General features: G+C 41.0%; 1 protein-coding gene across 2 annotated transcripts; it reads left to right on the forward strand.

Moving 5' to 3' along the window:
* The first annotated feature begins 6,505 nt into the window (after positions 1–6,505).
* rb1 (retinoblastoma 1) lies at positions 6,506–23,844 on the forward strand. Of its 2 annotated transcripts, none has more exons than XM_023800650.2 (27): positions 6,506–6,884; positions 7,798–7,918; positions 8,303–8,406; positions 8,752–8,886; positions 10,687–10,719; positions 11,459–11,526; positions 12,506–12,616; positions 12,802–12,944; positions 13,444–13,521; positions 13,703–13,812; positions 13,960–14,037; positions 14,619–14,706; positions 14,985–15,101; positions 16,257–16,313; positions 16,527–16,558; positions 17,030–17,106; positions 18,934–19,157; positions 19,633–19,748; positions 20,028–20,158; positions 20,547–20,692; positions 20,825–20,929; positions 21,244–21,357; positions 22,171–22,316; positions 22,540–22,570; positions 22,651–22,793; positions 22,917–22,963; positions 23,050–23,844. In XM_023800650.2, exons 1-27 carry the CDS (start codon positions 6,772–6,774, stop codon positions 23,121–23,123), a joined length of 2,742 nt encoding a protein of 913 aa, XP_023656418.1. In that variant the 5' UTR covers positions 6,506–6,771; the 3' UTR covers positions 23,124–23,844. The 2 variants fall into 2 exon arrangements, with proteins under 2 accessions (XP_023656418.1, XP_023656419.1); XM_023800651.2 differs by lacking the exon at positions 6,506–6,884 and adding an exon at positions 7,151–7,303.
* Positions 23,845–24,057: the final 213 nt, after the last annotated feature.

The raw sequence follows: 24,057 nt of genomic DNA on the forward strand, positions 1-24,057 counted from the left end.
AAAAGGTTTTAAAATTATCTGCAGCTAAGCCGTTTCCAAAAACTCTGCACTTTCAAAACTAATTAACAGTCAACTGGCAAACATGTATGGCTATTTCAGTTTTAATAACTAGTTATTCAGTGTAATGTATCGTCAGTCATCCCTCTGTATTGCATAACCTTTTGTCCAGTACAGGCTTCTGCAAGCCTGGGGCGTATTCTAGAAAAAATAGGGCACAAACCTATGACCATGGAGGTGCTAAATACTGAACCTAAATACTGTACCTTCAAGCCTTATCAATGCAATATCTAACAAACAACTAAATGCAGAACTTAGAAACTCCTTTGAACCTTCAGATTGTTTCTTTATGCAGTTTGTTCACTACAGAGAAACCGAAAGGCTAATGAGCCAGACTTCCCAAAATCATCCCAAACCTCAACAATGTTACACGCTTTTGAAACATACCAGTGTTTCTTTGTGAATATAATGTACAATACCCCCACTATATGCAATATTTGCAGGGCAGAAATACAAACTAGGTTGCTGTACAGTTCCCATATTTTCAGCTATCTGTATGCCATCTGTGTCAATCATTAACACACACCAGGCCTCACTGGGCTCATTGTTCACTGCATAGAGTAACAACAATGGAATCTTTTTATAAGTCCTGCTAGATTAAGTAACCAGGCTCTCAGGTAAACTGATGCCTCGTTTGAAGTACATTGAGTAATGTCAAATTGTTAGTGCAGCCAAAATATGGTACCAGTTTATTTCTTTCAAGAGGTAGCTCTTCAAGTGGATTTGGAATGTTTTATCTTATTTAATATATGAGGATTTAATTTTCCCCATACTTAACAAATAGGGTAAATGTGCCTTTTTCAGTTTAAAAGATTATGCATCCGCCCAAGGTATGATTAAACATGACTGGGATGGAATCTGATAAAGTTCCTGTTAGACTATAGGCTTTCATGATATTATTCATATTGCAATGCTATACCCCTAGGAATCATTACCAACATGCCTTCTTCAAACAATAATATACATTTCAGATTGAGAAAACATCTTCTAGAGCAGGGTTCTTCAAATCTGGACCTCGATTCCAAATCCAGGCCTTGTTTTCAGTTCTCCCAGGTAGTTAGTTTAATAATTACTGATTCTGATTGGCCAGAGGCTTCACACCTGGCTCACAGGTAAAGGAAGGCTGGAAAACCAGCAGTGCTCGGACCTTGAGGACCGTGATTCGAATAATAGGGTTCTAGAGTTAATGAAAATGGAAGGGAGGAGATAATTTAACATTTAACAAGTATTTCACTCTTGAAACTAAAGTTGTCTTTCTATTATTTTAAGGTGGGTGTCTAATAGTACCCAGTAGGGCTGGGTAATGTAATGGATGCTGAAATTTTGCATCAACATGTTAACCAACATGGTTTCTATTAACTTGTGAAAGTTAAAGACCATCCATCCATCTTGTCTATAGTTCAGGGCCACAAAGTAGCCTGGAGTTTAGTCAATTTAGATATGTAAATCTGGCAAAATGCATGTCATTTGCAATGCAATTAAGATGTGTAAATTTGACTAAATACACGTTGGAGAAAACCCAAATTCCTGGAGTACTGCATGACCTGCGGAGAGCATGTAGACTCCAATCACAGACGCAGCATTTGAATCTCCAGATGTGAGAGAACAGTACAGCACATTTCTGACTGTGTTCAAGTTGCAGAGGAAGTCTTGCTATAAGACTTACCTATGTCTGACTTTCCTGTTGAGCGACATGACTCAGAAATGATGTCAGGGCTTAGCATGTCTGTAGAAGATTAGGCAAAGGGCAGGGGAGGATCATGGGGCCTGGATTCACCCTCAAAACAATTGTCTACTGTATGTACTAGGAGCAAATTGCCATTTCATTACTAGTCAAAATGTTGTTGACTTTTATTTCATTGCAGGTTAAATTGTTTTTCTCCCATCGTCGGTCCTAGATCCTGTCTGAAGGCTGAAGTATAACCAGTCTGTCAGAGAGCACATACACACGTGGGGAGATGACAGTAAATGTTACCAAGTCTTTAGATGGCAGGAAAGCCGCACAGCACAGGAAGAACGTCAACTCACACACCCACAGCAGAGGATGGAACCCACAGGCCTGAAGATGTGAAGGGCCACCCCCCAGGTCAGTGTGCAGCTCCCCAACGCGAGTCCATCGAGGTTTCATTAGCGGTCCGGCTTTGTTAGAAACTGGAAGTCTGTCCGTTTCATGGTCCCATACCTCCAAGCCATTCTTGCAGTTTCACAGTGGTGTGTTTCTTGGTTGATCAGAAGGTCGTTTCTTCAACTTACATTAGGATCAAGTGTCATTCAGTGACTTGACATTTTCATTTTAGACAAAAGCATCTGTTAAATAAATTAGATTGCCCTCTTGTGGCAGGGTAAACCCATAAACAGCTGCTGTAATTCTTAGTGTAACATGAACACAAATAATGACTTTTGCTGTCTGATTTTTATTTTACCATCTAATGGTAATAATAATTTTTCTAATGGTAAAATCCACTTTTTATTGCCATCAGTCTTATATACAGTATATTCATGAACATCTCACTACTAACCACTGCACCCGGTCTTCTTGTGCGTGTCTCACTGGTATCATCTCTGTGTGCATTGTATGTTTCATGTCCTCACTATTCATATTCAGATTCCTTGTACACAATAGCACAGGCATGTCATTTGATAACTAAATCTGCTTCTCATTCAACCCTGAGAAAACTTGTTTAGTGTGACTTAAGCTAATACCAAATTACTTACTAAAGGCAATTTACGTACTCCACTTATATCATACATATTGTAATAGCTAAATATACTGGACCATACAATTATCTTTCTAACACTATGGATTAAATAAACTGAAACTGAAAAAAATGGTTTGTTTGAATTACTGCTAAAAAGAAACAAACACTGGTTTAAAAAAAGGCCTGGACTAAATTAGACACCTCTGACAGAAATTCAATTAAATCTGATGAGAGACAGTCGGCTCTTGTTTCCTGTATACCTTGCCTCACCAATAATTTGCAGGTTACATCCACGGGAAAACTTGCATTCCATAAGCTTAAAAAGTGAGGTGATATCAGTCACATCTACTCCAACTAACTTTTGTGCAGATGGCCAACACAAAAGAAGCAAGCTGTTTCTCCTGAGCAATCCCAGTCACCTGGTTGTAGTGATGGAATGGCTGACTAAGTGAGAGTGGTTATTTAAAAATATTAATTATGTTCACGCCCATGATCTGTTTTAACCGTTTTTCAGCTTTAAATGAAAGATCACTGTGGAGCCCGCTTTTGGGCAGCGATACCTGAGTCTTCTTCCTCACTAAAGCAGGTGAATGATTCAGTATGTCCCCTTTCCACAGTAGTACTGGGAGAAGTCAATTTCAATTTCCACATAACACCTCTCTGTCTTTTATGTTGATGCCGCAGTGGTATGCCCTCATTTCTTTTATGCCTATGATTTTAACTCTTCTACATAAAAAATAACACTGGCAGATGTACATAAATTTGTACATTTTTTTAAATATTACAAGGGCACTCAACAGATGCTGTCAAAAATAGTTCTGTCTGTCTATCTATCTCACAAATATATAGTCCGATGTTTGTATAGTATAGTAATTTAATGCCCTTTAATGCTTGTATAGTGTAGTACTATTATGTAACGTTATGTCAGTATGGAGGCGGCTACTTCACTTCACGGAATCTGTGTAACCCACTTGCACTATGACAAGTAAAAATCCTCGATCCTATAGTTGCATTTTGTGTTAATTTTACATTGTACAAAAGAAAGACATTAATTACTTCATTCATTACTTTGGTAAATTTTACCCAAAATGTTACAAATAACCTAGCAGGTTTTAGCACTTTACAATGCAAAACACATGATGTAAATGCATTAATTAAAATGATCTGAAATATCTAATTTCCATGACAATATATTCAATTTGAATTCAATTAAATAGTATTTGCATAGTGCACTTTCACAATACATTCTTTCAAAGTGCTTTACATTGTCCCTGCCCAAAGCCCCCAGTGACAGTGGCAAGGAAAAACTCCCTAGAAGGAAGAAATATTGGGAGGAACCAGACTCAAAGGGGGGGGGGGGCATCCTCCAGCGGCTGGCAGAGGAAGTCAAATGGACAAGATGGCAAAATTCTATTTTACACTTTCCATATTTTAAGATTTGAGTCTCAAAGCGGGGGGGGGGGGGGGCAGGCAGGTGACGGCATGCAGGTGCTTCTTTTGGTGGCAAGATGAACAGTGGTACAGCAGCAGCAGGTAAGGAAGGAGAGACGTCACACGCTGAAGGGCGAGCAGGCCGGAAAGACACCACAGGTAGTGGAGGCGTCACGGAGACAAGGGCAGGCAGGCCAGAAGCACGTCACAGGTAGTGAGGTCTTGCAGGAAGGAGGATAGGCTGAATATCTTAATTTTCTGGGTCTCGAGACAACACGCCCCAGGAGAGGCAGGAGAAATAAAAAGAGTATTAGCTAAAGTAGGGGACACTTGAGGCAGTGTACATAGTTAGGTTAGTGCAATATATGTAAGCTCTGGCAGAAGTGGCTATGGCAGCATAAGTACGAGGGCAAGGCAAGTGGTAACGCAGCATGGGGAGTCCCTGAATGTCAGCACTCCAATTCCACAAGGGGGTGTGAAGCTAGAGTGACAGCACTGACATCTCAGTTTATCCAAAGCCAGTGGCACAGATCCCCACCCAGCTCTACACCTCACACTGCAGATCTAACTGGGGATGAGCAGTTAGTTAGAGCTAGAACTAGAGTCCCTACAGGCTAGACTAAAGTAGTGTGTTTTTAGTCTAGACTTGAATATTGATAGTGAGCCTGAATCTCACACATCTGCTGGAAGATTTATTACTTCATAATTAAATAGTAGTATTTCGTAATCAATCCAAGATTTATCTGGAAGTTAGTTTCTGTAGAACGGAAAACAGTTGATGAACAACAACATTCTCTAGGATCTTTGAAATGAAAGGATGATTTGATATCTGTCTATCATTTCCTAAATCACTGGTTTTAAGAATTGGTTTCTTGAGAACAGGTCTAATAGCAGCAATTTTAAAAGGTTTTAGAACATATCCAAGCCTAAGAGATGAGTTTAACAGTGTACTGCTAATCAGCGGTGCAATCTTCTTCAGGAGTTTCATAAGCACTGGTTTGCCAAGGTCGGTAGATTTGCAGAAGGAAATTAAGTTAAAAAATTCTGACTGTTTACAGGAAAGCATTCAAAGGTGTTATTATCACTATATAGCTGTACGTAGCTTAAGTCATTCTCTAGATCTAATCTAAAAGTTTTTTTGGCATTTAAAAATGTAATAAAAATGTAATGTGTGTGTGTGTGTAAAATATGTTTCACATATATATGCATTTTTAAAATAATTATACACATACACACATCAGGTATGCTTGCATACCGCCAAAGACTCAAATACTTCAAATACTCGCGTTATGAGAACAACAGTCACAGGGATCACAGTATTTCCGGCTTCTAGTTTTCTAAATAGAAGTCTCAGTGTTACACTGTAATATACCTTTAACCAGGGATTGACATAACTGGTACGCAAATACGCATTCACCTTTAAAAGCGATACGTGCGGCAATCGACTGTTGTAACATCGCAAATGCGTACGTATTTTTATGTGCATTTTCGCCGATATGACAAGAAATTATCGTGCATTTTAACCTGTATACCTATATATTCTATAAGTACGAATTAGCATATAAATGTTAAAATGCACAGTAATTTCTTGTCATATTGGAGCAAATGCACATAAAATGCGTACGCATTCACGCTGTTACAACAATCGATTGCCGCAAGTATCGCTTTTAAAGGTGAATGCGTACTTGCGTACCAGTTATGTCAATCCCTGCCTATATCATTCTGTACATTCGTTATGTTGTACTCAGTTCAGTATGGGACCCATGTACTAAATATTGATGGTATTAAGCCATGAATGAAATTTAAGGGGGGCGAACATGTTTGTAATGCATTTTAAGGATAATAACGATCGTATTAAAACTGGGTTATTTCCATTTTTAAAGTAACCGTATTTGAGTCTTGAGGATTTCTTTATCTTCTAGGCATCATAAAAAAAAACGAAACGAAAAAAAGACACCCAAGGGAATTATGTGAACCTTCGTTCAGGTGAACAATTTTAAGTCTGCCGAAGTAAAGACAGTTTGGTCAAGAGAAAATAAACTATTGTCCAAAATGACTTGCAACAAGTGAATATCCATTAACCACATTTCTTCAGCTACATTTTTCCGTCTTCCTAATACGCTAGACTGAGTGAGGTTCACCAGAGCCACAAGTTATCTGTTAGCTATCCTGAACAATTCTGATGTAACGGTATTTCAAGGACACGCTCCTGTGCCGCTGTTTTCTGCACCATTTTGGACGGGACATTTCCCCGCCCAGACAGACTACAATCCAAACCGCCCAAACTCTCCACAACCCATTTCAGCAGTGAGTAGCGCAGGGTAGCGAATGCCGGAAGTGACGTTTACCTGGCGGATGTGTCGTTTACAGTAGTTTCCCGCGGTTTGGAAGAATCAGCGAATCAATTGCCACTAGCAAAGAAATCACCAAACTAGCAGAGACCGACAGACAGGTGATGGGTCTTGGGCCAAATAGGGATTTAAAACAATAATAACGACAAGATCCGCTGCTTTACATGAATTCAGAACAGTGACGTTTAAGTGTTTACACACCGGGTAGAGAGATATTTAGTGCCAAACTCGATATGCCTCCTAAAAAACGTTGCAACGGCATCCAGCTTAATAAGGAAATAAAGCAAACCAACAACAGAAGGGTGTCTCCAGTCAAGCAGGAGAATCTGGAGTTCAGCGAAGATAGGTAAGTCATGTTTAAGCATCTGTTTGTTTGTTATTTAAAGGAAACGGTTAACTTTATTAGCAAGAAATGTTGGCAATTGAGGAACTAATTCAGAATTAGTGTCGAGTCCATGTACAAGAGAAGGTCTGTTAAAATAAAACAAGTCGTTGTTTTGCGGTCTAGGTTATTGGTTTGTCCTACGCGACGTTATATTGACATTCTTAAAACTAGCTAAGAGATATGATAAGCTGTAGTAAAAATGGCGAGTTGCTCATTGACCGCTTGATGTATAAATAGGGAAATACTGTCTGTGCTCTTTATTTTGGAGCATACATTACCCACTAGCTGTGTGAGAGCCAGTTAGCAGTTTGTTCTAGGTCGCTTCCGCCTTAAATATCTCGGCGACGTTAACGGTCCGCAAGTTGCTGCCACATTCTAAGGTAGTATATTCTAGTAATTCTTTTAAATGTGTCGTATTTGTGTATTTGTGTCAGGTTTCTAATAAGGGACGTACCAGACCTCACAAAGAAATCAACTGGATTTTCTGAATACTTTCGCCAATCCATGGCTGACGTACCATGTTGAGGAGTTTAAAATTAGTCGCACGTGGCCCTTTTAAACAGGAGAATTACACAGCTGTTGTTTACAGGGGGGTTATCACCTCATCACCGTCAGCTTTTAACAGCATCGCAAAATCCGCTCATTTCCAAGTGTAGCTATTGGTTTCTCTTTAAGAGAGTTAGGGGTTAAGGTTGTGAGGTTAGGTCTGGGCCTCATTGTTTGCAAGCTTGTATTTACCAGTTTGGCTAGAATCGTTCTAGCCAGCATCAGACTAATGCCACATCTTGGTCACAGTGACATTCCCGCCCAGTATCCAGTGACACCCGCAGAGAAACACTGATTTTAATTGTTTTCACCTATTCATCTGCTGCAGACACAAAAACAAGGATGCAGACTTTGTAACTCTGTGCAAGAAACTGAAGGTGACGGATTTAGTGTGTGATCGTGCCTGGTCAGTATGGGAGATGATGCTGGCATCGATGGATGACGTGCAGGTCAGTTGTTCTATGATAACTTTTATAGGGATTGCCGGTTCATTTGCTGTTTAAGATTCAAGAGCCTTTATTTGTCTCACACACAGCTTTACAAGTACAACGTAGGAAAATGTACCCTGATTCTGTCCTGAAACTGCAATGAAGTTTAACAAATTGAGTTAAAGATGAAGATAGATATTTATAGATGCATACCTAACATGAACTCTGTTTAACCTACGATTCTGCTCAGTTCTGCAATGCCTAAACTAAGAATAGACTGTACTATATTTTGTATAGTCTTAAATAGTCATCTGTATTGGAAGGGAATTAGTTAATGTAAATGTTAGACGTAAAGACCTGAATGATCGGTTTATTGGTGTTTGGGATGTTTATGAATTGACGTAGGAGACCAGCAAGCAGTACTGGGCAGCATGTCTGTTTATTGCTGCCACGGATTTGGGGATGCAGACCTTCACCATCACGGATGTCCTAAAGGCTGCTGATCTCAGGTAAGTGTTGCTCAGAAAAGGCTCTGGTTTATATTTGAAAAAACCTTCCGAGGGGTGTGTGTGACTCTGTGCCAATTTAGCCAATCAAGCCAAGTCCCTAACCCTGTTTCCTCCAGGGACCGGGTAACATTTTCTCAGTTCTAACCCACTTTAGATAGAAGCGTCTGCTAAAATAAATGCACATATATGAAATGTTTCATTCCTAATCTTTAGATAATGGAACAATAGATGGGCAACCTTATATATGTTCAGGAAATGTCTTATTTCCTTAGTTAGTTTGGCTTATTTGATTCACATATAGGTTGGTGAGTATATTAAGGTAGGTATTGTTCCTTTTCTGTCCAGGCAGAAGCAGTTGTTTGACCTGTTAAAGCTGATGGATGTGAACATGGACACCATCAGCACCAAAGTCAATACAGCCATGAGTAGATTGGAGAAGAAATATGACGTGTTGCAGGCGCTCTTCCAGAGGTTTGAGAGGTAAGAGTGGTGCTGAATACTCTCAGCCTTGGGCTTTTTTCTGTGTCTGATCTTAGCCTCAGTGCTTGAGTGTGTCATATGGTTTATGTTCTTTGCTTCTCTGTTCTTGGCCAGAGGTGCCCAGACCTTTCAGGCAAAAGCTAAAAGAGCACGTTCAGGTGCCATTCCTGTGTTTCTTTCATTTGGGACCTTGCTCATATTCTTTTTTTCCTTTCTTGGTTGTTTACTCATCAGGAAGTTCTAGCTCTATATCCCAGTAGATATGTGTCTTTATTACCTTTTGATTGATTCCGGATCCTTCTGATTAGAGCATAAGAGACTTCATGGATGAGTAAAATCTAGCCCAGAGACTTTAGTTTTTTTTTTTTTTATCAAAAGCTAATCTTAATCATCTTAGCTAGTTGTAACTGTTTGTATTATTTAGTTCTTTATGAAGTTTTTACCTTTTGATAATTCAGTGTGTTTTAATGTCCTTATCCTCTCGCCATGAATGTAGCCCTAGTTGTTGGTGTGGTGTTAAGTCAGCATAATGTAACAAACCTCATGTTTGTGATAACACTGCTTACAAGTGTGTGTTTTGTCTCAAAACCTAACCAGCTGCTAAGTATCTGGGCTATAGATTCTTTGATAAAGATGCATACATAGGTGATGCATATCTAGGCTTCTAGCCACACTCTCCTATAGCCATTTTCTATCTTGTGAGGAGTCTCCTCTCTGTCCTTCCTAGGTTCATCCTGTCCTCATTAAAACACAAGCTAGCTTTGCTGAAGTCCACACAGATTTAACCAAGTACAGATACTGCTCCCTTTGATCCCATGCCTCATTTTCCATAGTTTTTGCACCCTGTTCTCCTACTTTCCCAAGAATCCTCTGCTGATCACATGATGAACCTGCTGCCCACATTGCTTATTCCACCATACATATAATGATACATTTGTAGCAGAAGCATTGATATACGTTTGTAGAGCAGGCGCTGGTTACATTAGGCTACTTCAAGCAGATACAATTTATCCTTCCACATGGTCTTAAACATTTTACTTGTGGTATTTCCATTGATACTTTTGATCCAGCTAAAATGGGTGAGCTCTAAACGCTTATGTATGCGTGGTTGCTGATTTTTGTTTTTGCTGCCTTCTCAGGATGCTAGTGATTATGGAGTATGGTAGAGTGTCTAATTCTTCTGATTTATCTGGCTCATTCACCAGGGAAGAACACTACTTTTGAGAAGCACAGTTAATTTAAATTATGTTAATCTCAATGCTTATATGTTTCTGCTTTGAGATTTTCAGTCAAAGCAAACCTGGAAGTCAAACTAGGCATGTTTTATATAAATTCATATTAGATGGTAAATCTGTTACGTTTGCTTAGTGCTGCTGTAGTCGGTGACCATATATTTCAAATATTCTGGTCCAGCACATATTTAGGTGTTGAGTTGTTTTTGGAACACTTCATCTTACATGTTGATGGATTTCTTTGTGTACAGATCAGATAAGTTTTGTTTTATGTCTGGAATCCCTATTTTATTCCCTAAGAACTAATGGTCGGTTTAGGGCTTGTGTCACCTTGGGGGTTTAACCAGAGTTAGGAGCAGTTCCTAGTTTAGGTGTCTTCTGGTGTATCTGAATGAGGTGCCAGAAGGTGACACTTTGATCCAGGGGAAAAGGTGAAACAGGTCCTTACAAAGTGTCTGAAGTTGAGATGCAGGATTTGTAAAATCTGCTTCCTCCAATGAACCTGCCAGACACAGAACTGTAGCCGCTGGGTTTTAATATAAATTTATTTTTCATTTTATCCTTTTAGGACATGTGATAAGATCTTCACTGACATCTCCAAGTAAGTCCAAAAGGAAAAAAAGAAAACTACGTCCTTCCGTACACGAGTTATTGTGACGAGTGCTATTGCATTAAGCAAATAGCAGCAGTAATTCTAACACTCATTGAGTGTTGAGTGTGTTTAGATTTTAGCTGTCATTCTTTATTGTATGTGTCTTGAGTCATACCAATGCAACATTACTGGTGATTTCTTTATAGTAAATGTGTATGATTATGGGATGGCATGGTGGTGCAGTGGTTTGCACTGTCGCCTCATACCTCTGGGACCAGGGTTCCATGTGTGGAGTTTGCATGTTCTCCACGTGTTATTGTGTGGTTTCCTCTGGATACTCCGGTTTCCATCCACAGTCCAAAACATGCTGAGGCTAATTGGAGTTACCAAATTGCCCATAGGTAAGTGTGTGTGTGTGTGTGTGTGTGTGTGTGTGTGTCTGTGTGTGTGTGTGTGTGTGTGTCTCCTGCCTTGCACCTGTAGCCTCTGAGGTAGGCTCCGGACCCCCAGTGACAAGCGGTTTTGGAAAACAGATGGATATATGATTATTAGCAAGCTGCCCCACAAATTTCAATGTGCATTTGGCCGAATGATTAGTACACATGGAACTTGTAGTTAAAGCTTACATTGAGTTGCATTATCCTAGAGTTCCAAATTGCACTGTATCCTTGAATAAGATTTTTCCCCCCTGCTTATTCATGGTAGCTACATTGAATTGGTAGTACCTGAAGTTTTTGTCTTTCTCCAGGGAAAAGGATGGAGTTGAAATCAAGGAGATTGTGCGGAGCTGCTGGGTGCTGTTTCTGCTGGCTGTAGGTGAGTCGGTGGTATAACGTCAAGGGCCACTTCTGCGTTAATTGTTACTATAAATGTGGGTTTTGAGTAAAGTACCACTGAAGTAAACAGGCACTGTGAGTTGCTTTCCGCTCCATGGATCACTTGTTCCATTGACCCGATGTGCCGTAGCCGGTCCAGATTCAGGAGTGTCACGTTCCTTTGTTTTGTTCAACAACTGCAGGAACTAAAGCAGTCCTTTGAACTTTTTGTTGATGTGCTATATGTCAAAGAAACTCGAACACTCATTTCTAATTACACTTCCATAAAAACCTAAACTAAAAAGTTGATTATCAGTTTGGGGGGGGGGGGGATTTGTTTTCAAAAGCAAAATAGAACCCAGTTTTGATACTACTTAATCAATCCCGGATACCCATAAAGTAAATACCAATGTCATTATAATAAAATCTGTGCTCCATATGAACCGAATGCACAGTGTTTTATATACTGAGATTAAGAAATTAATTAAAAGTCAAGGAAACCCTTTCAAACTGATTTATTAGAAACTTCTCAAACTGATGTTACACACTTCAAGACGCGTGCATACTTGAAGTCCGTGTTTCTCAGCCTGGTACTCGGGGATTCCTACACCATTCGGGTTTTCTTGTGAGCTGGGAGGAGCAAAAACGTGGACCGTCTGGGGGGTCCTCGAGGACCAGGCTGAGACACATGGACTTAAAGCAGTGTTTCCCAACCTAGTCCACGAAGAACCCTGGACAGTCCACTTTTTTGCTCCCTCCCAGCTCATAGCCAATCAGGAACACCGAATCAGATGTGCTGGGAGCTGAGAGGAAGCAAAAACGTGGACTGTCCGGGGTTCCCTGCAGACCAGGCTGTGGACCCTGCACACATCTAAGTGTATAACACCAGTTTGGACTGTCTGGCAGAAACACTCCCTTAAGTGGGCTGCCTGCTACCAGCTTCCGCAGGCTCTGATCTGCTGCTCTCTTTGGACGTATAGGATCAGTGCTACAGATGGAGGATGACCTGGTCATCTCCTTCCAGCTGCTTCTCTGTGTGCTGGCCTTCTACATTAAACGCTGTCCTGCGGCAATTCTTCAGCAACCCTACAGTAAGACGTCCAGCTTATTAATACTGTTTCAGTCCCAATTACATAGTATGACACCCAAAAACTCATCGGAAATAAAGATTTTTATTGGTTATCAGCATTTCTTTTTAGGCATCTGTCCAGTTTTAATTGTGGCTGATTTCCGTTTAGGATTCAGTCCTTGAATACATTTTACCTCTTTTGCACAGAAAATGCCAGTGGTGGGGCCGCCCAGAGCCCCCCAACTCGAACGTCGCGACGTAATCAGGGTAGAGCCAAACCCCGACCTCCAGATGTCGATAACATCCTGATCGAGGTCCTTTGTAAAGAGAACGCCTGCAGCGGCGATGAGGTCAGGAAGACGCATGTCTGCTGTCTTTTATCCGTATGATTGTCTGTGTTAACCCGGACTGTTCAGGACCTTCTGTGCTTCCGAACGAGTTAACAACAGAATCCTGACAATGAGACCCCGTTCTGTTTGCAGCTTTTTAAAAAAAGTCTTGCCATAAAAGGTCAGTAAGTCACAAAAATTCCTAAACCAAAAAATAAAGACTTTGACTTTTACCCAACACATTAAAAGCTGCAAACTCTGAAGATAATCAGTCTAAAGTTTTAAACACTGTTTCAGTGTTTAACTAATGCTAATGCATTTCATTCAGATTCATTTGAAAATGCCTTTTTAAAATGCTACCAAAACCAGTGCATGAACCAAGGCATGGAATCCAGTGTGACTCTCCCCCCCCCCCCCCCCCCCCCCCCCCCCCACCCACCCATTTTCTTAGCGGTGTTTTTTGATTTAAACTGGGGACATCACATTATCGATAACTGAGCTTTCTGTTGTACCTCCGTAGGTGAAGGATGTCAATCTGAACAGCTTCACTGCCTTTCTTGATTCTATGGGACTCTCTGCTTCCAAAGATCTTCCAAAGGTTTGGAAATTTGTAGACTGAATCGCTCCCTTAATGCAGTGCTCAGTGACAGTGGGGGATTCTTTCTGGAAGCCTCCAGGATGGAGTATCTTAACCCACGAGCATGTAGCCTCATACAAAGTGCTAATGATGTATTTTCTGCCTTCAAAGAAGTCCTTCAATTACCTGTTTTTTATTTTAGGAGCATGAGCTTAGCAAGCAGTATGAAGAACTCTACCTCAAAAATAAGGACTTTGACGCCCGTCTCTTCTTGGACAATGATGAAACGCTTCAGATGGTTAAGACAGAAGTGTAAGCGTGCCATTCAGGGAGGGTTGTCTGCTAATACTTGACAGTTCTTGAAACTTGAAGTCATGGTGTTCTGTGTGTTATAATTAACATCAGAAAGGAAGTCGTCATAGTCTCCAGGTCAGCAGCATATCCCTGCTTTTCTTTCAGAGCCCAGTTGGAAAAAACACCCAAAAAGAGCTCACCGGGGGAGCAGCCTGCTCTTATTCCACCTCAGACCCCTGTCCGGTGGGTAAAAGTCTCATTTCAGCATAGTTTCATTATCTGCTTCTGCTTGAATTGGCTTTTTCTATTAAACTCATTTATTTTAGTGTTTCTCAACCTGGTTTGCAGGGACCCACAGACGGTCCACGTTTTTGCTCCCTCCCAGCTCCCTGCCACACGGTCCACGTTTTTGCTCCCTCCCAGCTCCCTGCCACACGGTCCACGTTTTTGCTCCCTCCCAGCTCCCTGCCACACGGTTCACGTTTTTGCTCCCTCCCAGCTCCCTGCCACACGGTTCACGTTTTTGCTCCCTCCCAGCTCCCTGCCACACGGTTCACGTTTTTGCTCCCTCCCAGCTCCCTGCCACGCGGTCCACGTTTTTGCTCCCTCCCAGCTCCCTGCCACACGGTCCACGTTTTTGCTCCTGTCTTGTGCACTGTCTTGGGGTCCCCAAGGATCGGATTGGGAAACCCTGCTTTAAAGGGTCACTGATTTTAAAATCCTGGAAAGTTGTTCTCATGCTGAGAGTGATGTGGTTACCTGTAGTCATGTTCAGTCACCATGGTTGCTGAGGGGAAAGTGAGCTGGAATGTGTGTCTCCACAGAGCCGCCATGACCTCCATCCAGCAGCTGAAGGTCATTCTCTCCTCTGCCAGCAGCCAGCCCTCGGATGTATTGGAATTGTTTTTTAAAGTAGGTCACCTTCTCTCTCTCTCTATCTCTATCTCTCTCTCCCTCCCTCCCTCCCGATTTCCGACTTTACTGTTTGTTCACCTAAAAATCCATATTTTTTTTCCCCAGCTGCCCTGTATGTCATACTCACTGAATGTTCAACTGTCTACATAACCTTTTTCTCTAAATATTATGTTTATCTGAGTTCCTTATCTTTCTCCACAAGTTTCTTGTTTTGTGGTTCAGTTCATTGCCCCCCTGTAACCGTTGTGGTTGATTTTGTGTATCTGGTTATTCAGAACTGCACAGTGAACCCGTCAGAGGAGATCACCAATCGAGTGAAGCATCTGGGCCAGCTCTTCAGCCAGAAGTTTGCTCAGTCCATGGGTCAGCGGTGCATGGAAATCGGATCACAGGTACTGAAGCGTGGAAACCAGGCTGACAGCTGGCAGATCTTCACATGGCCCATTCCTAAAGATTGCATTTCCGCATGCACTTATTCTCAAGTACAGGCTTTGTTTGTTTGTTTTTTGTGTAAATGAAAATTGGTAACACTTTACGTTAACTGCACCTTCGTAATGCACTCATAGAACATTCATAAGCAGCATGTAACTATACCTTAACATTCTAACATACTTTAGGTTTAATATACATCAATAATAAGCATTATGATAAACATTAGAATTGTGTAATCATATGTTAAACATGTTTTATTAAACGTGATTACACAATTCTAATGTTTATCATATAATGCTTATTGATGTATAAAACTTAAGGTATGTTAGGATGTTAAGGTATACTTGTCGCGTATGATTGTTCGATGAATGCGTTATGAAGGTGCACTAAGGCTACGTTCACACTGCCATGCTGAAGTGACTCAAATCATATTTTTTGCCTTAATGTGACACAGATCTGATCTTTTCAAATCGGATTTGTGCCACTTTCATATGTGGTACTAAATCTGATACGTATCCAATTCGCGGCCATGTGACCTGAATGTGAACTTTCAGATCGGAATTCATGTGGCTCTTTGCTTATACGCATGCACTGACATCATCAGCCTGCACCGGCAGCGCAGGAAGGTAAAAATGGAGGAGAGCTGCGATAAGTCAGTGGAAGGATGGAGAAGGTGGGGATTTAACTGATATTTGGGGAAATTAATCTGTTCAAGCTAAACTGGAAGGAACCTACAGTATCGTAATAGAGTAGTATTTGAAATAGTTGCTACAATGCCAAAGAAAAATAAAGAGCCTGAAGTCAAAGTTTAAGGAGGCAAAAGACTCGAATCAGCGCAGCGGTCATGGCCGCACAACGTGCCAATTTTACGACCAGCTTTTTACCCGTGTAAAAACGCATCAATGTGCGCATGCGTGACGTTTCGGAGGACCGATGCGTTCACATTACAGTGAGATACAGGTCACTTGTACTTATGAATGTGAACCGTCAAGATCTGAGCAAAAAATTGGAATTGAACGATGTGGCTGGCAGTGTGAACGTAGCCAAAATGTTCTATGAATGCATTATGAAGGTGCAGTTAATGTAAAGCTTTACCTACATGTCTTATTCCACAGAGATTTACCCTTGGTGTCCGGCTGTATTACAGAGTGATGGAATCAATGCTAAAGTCGGTGAGGCAGAACTTCCGACTTGGAATCAATAGTTTGTCTCCATTCTTAAAGACATAAAACATGATACAAAGACAGTTTTAGGATTTCTTTTTAAAATCCCTTACTAATAGTTTATGGGGAAATAAATCAGTCTACAGTAAAAGGAAAAAAAAAGAATAATCTTTTGGTCAGTTTTCATGCTACTGCTGATGTGTGCTTTCTCTCTTCTGGTAGGAGGAAAAAAGGTTGTCTGTGCAGAATTTCAGGTGAGTTCTGGTGGCTAACTGCAATTCCCGCTTTCTAGATCTGTTTTTTTCTGACCGTTAGTGAGACAGACTAACCCATAGGGCTGGGTATTGGCACCGATACCCCGATTTGATTTTTATTCAGATTCACAAGCTAACGATTCGATTAGATTAGATTCTATATGGATCTGATAGGAATGAGATAGAAAATGCTGTATAGTAACTTTCCGTATTTTGATTCACAAGACCCCGATTTATATGCCGTTTCGACTCTTCGGTCTGTGTTTATGACACGTTCAGCGATGTGCGATCGAACCAGATGTGTTGTAAAAACAATGTACACAGCAACATTATTGTTTGTTACCATTACACGATGATAATAGGATATGGAAAAACAATATATAATAAGCATAAAATATATTCTTATACTTGAATATACCACAATATCAATATTTTTCCCACCCCACTGATCGTTATTTGTCGTTTTTGCAGTATACTTTTGAACAACTCTGCCTTTCACATTTCACTCCTCGCTTGTGCCCTGGAGGTTGTCATGGCAACATATGGTGGTGAGTAGTCTTTCACTTTTGTTTCATTCTTCAGCATTTTGGATTTTTTTGGGTCTTACTTTATACAGCGCGCCCCCCCCCTCCACAAAAGCAAAATTAAATTCGGTTCGTGCATACATGCGGATGCAAGTTGATTGTTCAGGTTGTCAGGAGTCAATACACTGATAATGGATTTGAAATGCTATACAGTTATAGTGATTCGTGGTTTTTGAGAGAGAGGGAGAGATTGAATTTGTCAGTGCTCTGTTCATATGGCAAACGTCCTGTCTCACTTGAAATACTAGCATTAAATCTTAAGACTAACACAGTATTGCAGTACTGTAAGTAAACTTCCACCTGAGTATAGCACAAAGACATCAGCTAGGTTGCAGTGTATTGAGGTTCGTTATGTTTGAAATAGCCTTTTATAGCGTGCAACTTACACCTTGTATTTTTTAGGGATGTGCCGATCCACATTTTTTCAATTTCGATCCGATTCAATACGACTGCTGATACAGATACAGATTCCAATACAAGAGCTCTTTTTACTTTGTTATACTTAAAATATTATTTTAAGCTAGTAAATACAGATGGAAAAAATGTATGACAAAAAATATTTAATTAGGCTACTACAAACATGCCTAACGTACTGTTCTACCTCGTTTGTACGTCTTGTTTTAAGTGTTTTTGAGGCATTTGCAGTTTAGTATGAATGTCTTCAAAGCAAGTATGCATAAGTGGCGAATGCTTAAAATTAAGTTTTTCTCCCATTGGCGTCAGCTCAGTTACACTTTGTTGCGACGGCAGCCCCTAAATACTCCCAGATCGTCACATCTTATCTTACGCTCCTCGTACTGCGAAGGGTATGTGCATGATGTCACAGCAGGTGGAAGTCACTGTACTTACACCCACTGAGTAGCAAAAGAGACTGAGGGGCAGCGTTAGCGTTCGATTTAAATGCCGCAAAAAACACATGTAAAATGGGAAAGAGCTGTCGTGCGATTGATTGTACAAATAACTCCTATTCCGTGTAAAATCTATCTTTTTAGAGATTGCCAAAAACTAAATAAGTAAGTATAGGACGTGGATCGGTCACTTATGGCCGATACCTGATCTGTCAAAAAGGTCTAGATCGGTGCCGATACTGATCCGAATATCAGATCGGTGCCGATACCGATCCGAATATCAGATTGGTGCATCTCTAGTATTTTTCCCCCCTGAGTAGTTAAATCTCCAATCTGTTGTGCAGCTATATTTATCTATCAGTAACCATTTAGCTTTGTGTTCCAGGTTTTGTCCTCATTTTTTTAAAATTATGTACTCTTCTGAATGCTATCCTATCCCTATTATGTAGGTTTTCTTATTGTCACAGACTGATGTTTTAACTAGGATACGTCTCACAACCATTAACAGTATTGAGGAATCATCAGTACTGGGAGAAGGGACATGTCCAGTGTGACCCTGTGCTTCAGATGGTTTATGGGGTTTTTATTCACATAAATGGGAATGATTGGGGCTATATGTTTTGGTTTTAGTTAAACATATTTGTTGTGGCAGCTATAGGCAAATTGCTGTGGTTTATCATTTCTGTATATGCCTGCTACCTGCCATTTAATGAAGTGCTTTCTTTGTGTCCTCTTCATGCTTTGAATGCTGTGTATTAATATGTAAAGAAAAATAATACAGTTCTGGAAGTACACCTTGTGCTGCTTAATAACATACACCCTGTTTTTTTAAATGTGGAGTTTGAGTCACTTTTTACCTGCTGTAATCTCTGAATAACTGTTGAAGGACCTAAAGCTTCTAATGCGTTTTGCTGTGTGACATTTCGTGCCGTTTTGCTTGCAGGGAGCACCTTTAAGAACGGATCTGCATGCAGCGACGGAGACGGCGGCGGCACAGAAAGCGACCTCTCCTTCCCCTGGATTCTGGATGTTTTCCAGCTGTCTGCTTTTGATTTCTACAAGGTGATAGAAAGTTTTATCAAGGCAGAGCCCAGTCTGAGCAGAGACATGATCAAGCATTTGGAGCGATGTGAGCATTTGGTGATGGAGAGGATTGCATGGAGATCGGTGAGTGAATGAGACCCTCTTGCGTCTGATGGCTTCGTGCCTTGGGACAGGCAGTCAGTCAGGGCCGTCCACTATGTTCAGGAATAGTGGTCCGGCATCAGAGAAAATACCTTGTCTATTGGCCGTTATTGTATTTTTTCTTTAGGGAGAGTATCTCCTGCTGAAAACTCAGAAAAGTTGATCCTTTTATAGTTATATTTTAAAAGACAAGTTATGGCAGTAATTGATTCTTTTCCACTGTCTACTGTTAAGTTCCATCAATGTTATAATGTGGTTTTGATGTTTACTATATCATCATTTTATATACCATTTCTGTAATTGTGTTAATTACACCGAATGTACCATACAAGGTGATGCATGCATGCGCGGGCTGTAGTGTGGAATGGTGGCGCACGTGGAAGTGAAGTTGACACGGTTACTGCAGATTTGTGTGTCTCGTTTGTTTCCTTAACGTTAGCACTCCATCCCTCTGTAGGACTCTCCTCTGTTTGAACTCCTCCGTCGGTCACAAGAAGAGTGTTTGGTGGAGCAGGCCGAGCCATCAGCCACGCTCAACCAGCCTCTGCAGCACAACCACACGGCTGCAGATCTGTAAGCACTAGCCCGTCAGCGTTACCCTGTGAAGTATTTACCTTTGGCGTGTCATGTGGTCTTCCTTGCATGGACAAGTGGATAATTTCCTTGCAAGTTTAGTGGATAATTTCAGTTTGCATGTGCAGGTTTCATTGGGGTCCGTACAGTTTTCCTTTGCCTGTTTTTGCTGCTGCAGGCAGTTTTGACAGTACAAAGTGGCTGTAGTAGTTTTGCTAGGCAGTCGGATGTAAACTTCTGGTGCTGAACAGCAGGCTTCACTTCCGGCCAAACCTACAGGTACTTGTCCCCAGTGAGGCCTAGCAGCCGCATTGGGCCCCCAGATTTCCACGCCAGTCCGTCTCTGCCAGCATCCTGTCCGTCCGCCAGCCAGTCCAAGTCCATCTCTCTTTCACTCTTCTACAGAAAAGGTTCCGTCCTTCATTTTAACTTTTCTCACTGTGGGATTTTACAAGGTTTTCGGGCATCTACTCAGTTCTCCCGCTGTCGATATGCAGTATGGGATGGATCACATATTGCAGAACTTTCTCCCTCATTCTCAAAGGGTTGTTATGGGCAATATGGCCTAGAAATATCACGATATTTGTACTAGTAGTTGTGGAACATAACAGGTATAATGGTAAATTACACCAACAGGTTCATGCCTGGATGGAATTTGTTTATAAATAGTGCATTGTAACCATTAATTTTGCAAGCAAACATTTGTCTTGGCTGTACCTCCATATGATATTGGTATTGATGGTGATATAGATGTTCACAATCACGATATGACATTTCACCTCTTCGATTCCCATGCAGTTTACCGCTTGGCGTACCTGAGACTGAATACGCTCTGCTCGCGGTTGCTGAAGGACCAGGCTGACCTGGAGCCTGTCATGTGGACACTGCTGCAGCATACTCTTCAGTACGAGTATGAGCTGATGAAAGACAGACATCTAGACCAGGTGCTCCATGCACACACACCCTTTCATGCTATATAAAACGGCTGCAGTTTGGAAGCTACGCATGCAGACTGCGGGCATAAATCGACGTCTGCCTAACCGAAACCCCCATGACGGTCCGTTCTTGTTTTGCAGTTGATGATGTCGGCTATGTATGCCATCTGCAAGGTCAAAAACATTGATTTGCGCTTTAAGACTATTGTCACTGCATACAAGAGCCTACCCAACACTAGCCAGGAGGTAAGGATGTGGAGTAGGGTATTTGCTGATCGCTGGGATGGGTAGCAAAATGTTGTGCTTGTGTTGAAACCTGTTTCAATCATTACATGAAGTAAGTGATAAGCCCTGCATGTTTGCACCAAGACAACTAGGTATTTCCTGTGACCCATCTTGCGGTGCACTTTTAAAATTTGTCTGGACTATGTTTATTTGCCGTCTCTGGACCTTATCTGTTTTGCACTTTGAGTATATTTGTCTGTCCACTGTCTTCTTGTTGCTATTTGCACCAGAATTTCCCCCTGGGATCAATAAAACTAATCTTAATTTCTGTGCAGACGTTCAAGCGAGTGTTGATTCGGGAAGGACAGTATGACTCCATAATCGTCTTCTACAACTTGGTGTTCATGCAGAAGCTGAAGACTAACATTTTACAGTATGCTTCTCCGCGGGTAAGATCTCCACATGGCATGGTGTGCGTTTCTTAACCTTTATTGTAACTTTGGAAGAAGTGCGTGTGTTTGTATACATGTGTGTATCCTTTAAATGAGATTCTGTGGAGAAGTCATTGAGTTATGAAGATGCTTTTCCTTCTGCCAGAGAGCAATAATACTAGGAGGTGCATCAGTAAGGTTTTAAAAGGGCAGTTCACCCCAATACTGAAAATGATAGGGGCTTTAGTGCTGTCTGTCCATCTAGGCTGTTCTGCTGGGAGCTGCCCAGTTGTGGAGATATGGGCAGCGGAAATGTCAGGCTTCTCTCGAATATAATGGGACTGACTGGCATCTTTCTGTGGTGATTAAAGCGCCAGAAATACTTTCAGAAGATACAACAGCAATGTCTCTTACCGGAAATCATGACCTGGTTACTCAAGATAATCCACAGACTTTGTAGTGAGCAGTTTAATGTAGGAACTATTTTCTTTTACCGAACTTCACACCCCAATCGTATCACTGTGCAGAAGATACAAGCATGACTACCCCAGCAATGTGTTCTGCGTAGTGATACGATTACAAAGTCTGTGGATTATCTTCAATAACTGGGTCATCTCATGAAGAACACTGGTCAGTCCTCCCAGAATACCCCCTCCCGGCCGTTTTACCAGCCTGTGACATTTGTATGGCATTAAACCTTCTGTTGAACCCCTCCTACATATTTGATGTTTTGGCTTGATAACCTGGTAATACATGTGTGAATTTTAATACTGTGATAGTTTTCCTCTCGTTTTTGTGTAAAACATCTTTGTTTTCACATCGCTCTCCCAGCCGCCCACCCTGTCTCCGATCCCCCAAATCCCCTGCAGCCCGTATAAGTACCCGAACTCACCGCTGCGGGTCCCCGGCAGCAACAACGTCTACATCTCTCCTCTGAAGAACAGGATGTCTCCCAGCGTCATGACTCCACGCAGCAAGTGAGTTCTTGCATCCTCAGAGCTGTGTCTCTGGCAGAATGAGGGTTGATATAAAGATATTATCATGGAAACATGAAAGCTAATACCTTATGTACCAACTACTGCCTTAGCAAAATTACTGCCTTAAATTTTGTATTTTTTTTTAAAAAGCTATTCATAAGATGAAAAATCAAAAAGCCATTTTGTGAGATTAAATGTAGTTTTTCCCCCTTATGTCCCATAGAATCTTGGTATCTATCGGGGAATCGTTTGGGGTGAGTATCAACAAGTATTTATTTTTTACCTTATTAGACCTTGGGTAAGTTGTGGACGATTAATGTTTTTGCTTCATCAGACCTCAGATAAGTTCCAGAAGATTAACCAAATGGTCAGCAGTAGTGACTGGTCTTTGAAGAGGAGTTTTGAGGATGGTTCTGCACCCAAACATCTCAAGAGGCTAAAATTCGACACCGATGGCCTGGATGAGGCGGATGGGAGGTGGGTTGTCGGGCAAAACAGTAACGCACACAAGATACAGAGATGTCATTTTGGCTTAGGTGTTCCATAATGCAGGTCCTTACGGGATTATTCAGGTTCCTCATTACTGCTTTATTTTAACAGCAAATCTAGTGGAGAGTCCAAGCTGATACAGAAGCTGGCAGAAATGAGTAAGTTTCCGAATTCTGAGGCCTATAGAATCCACAGCTGAAAAGGTACCTTTTTGTGGATATTGAAGATTTGAGTTTCTATGCAGATTCCACTCGAACGCGGATGCAGGAGCAGAAGCTGAGAGAGAGTGCACAGGCAGTCAAGAAGGAGGAAGCGTGAATGTCGTTTGGGAACCATGCTGTTTCTGTGGAAACAGGCAATCTTTTTACAATTTGTAAGTTTTTTTTTTTTTTTTTTTTGTTTTTTTTTTTTACTTGTTTGCTTTTTACAAATAGAATACCCTTTATAAGAGGTGACTTATTCATCTTTCTGAATTCTGAGATAAATTTGGTTTACTTTGTTTTTTCAGGCTTACTGAATAGCATTAAACTACAATACAAAGCTTTAAAGAGAAAAAAACAGGAACGTTTTGCAATGTATCAAGCAATAAAAAGCATCATAGCCAAGTAAAAATGTTTAAAGGCCATTACCGAAATTTTCATAGAAAATTCTGTGAATTACATTTGTAACTTTTACTGCATTTTAAAAGACATTCAGGCCTGTGTGAAGGTGGGGGTCCCAGTGCCCCTCTAGCACCTTTTATTGTTGATTCTATGATTTTAATACAAGGCACTTTATACGGCAGTGCTAGAGATCCGAATGCAGCCCCAGGGCCATGACGACGCCCCCCCCCACCATGCATTCAATCATTCATTCAGTCTTTACTTTGTTTGTGATTGTGTGCCCCCCCCCAGTGTTAATAATTAGTAAGGTTCCACAAAGGACACTGAATGCTCATTATTAAAACCTTAGATGTTTATGTGAAGAGAAGTGGTCTCCTCTTGTGTGTGTGCGCTTAATGACCGCTCTGGGAGGTAAAATAAAAAAATTAATAATTTGTCTCTCTGGATTAATAAATACCTTTTGTATGTATGTTGTTGTATGTATGTCTGTAGTGAAGGTCATGCCCGATTTGTTTTTCTAAAAGGTGTTTCTTGTTTTCGGGAAACTCGGGGATTATAGGGACGCTTTAATTTTGATGTAAATAGCCAGCTGCTTACTTAAGAGAAACTTAATTTCACCCCCTTCATACCTAATCATTTAACAGTTTTGA

Source organism: Paramormyrops kingsleyae, chromosome 18 (assembly GCF_048594095.1).
Source record: "Paramormyrops kingsleyae isolate MSU_618 chromosome 18, PKINGS_0.4, whole genome shotgun sequence".
Classification (NCBI taxonomy): domain Eukaryota; kingdom Metazoa; phylum Chordata; class Actinopteri; order Osteoglossiformes; family Mormyridae; genus Paramormyrops; species Paramormyrops kingsleyae.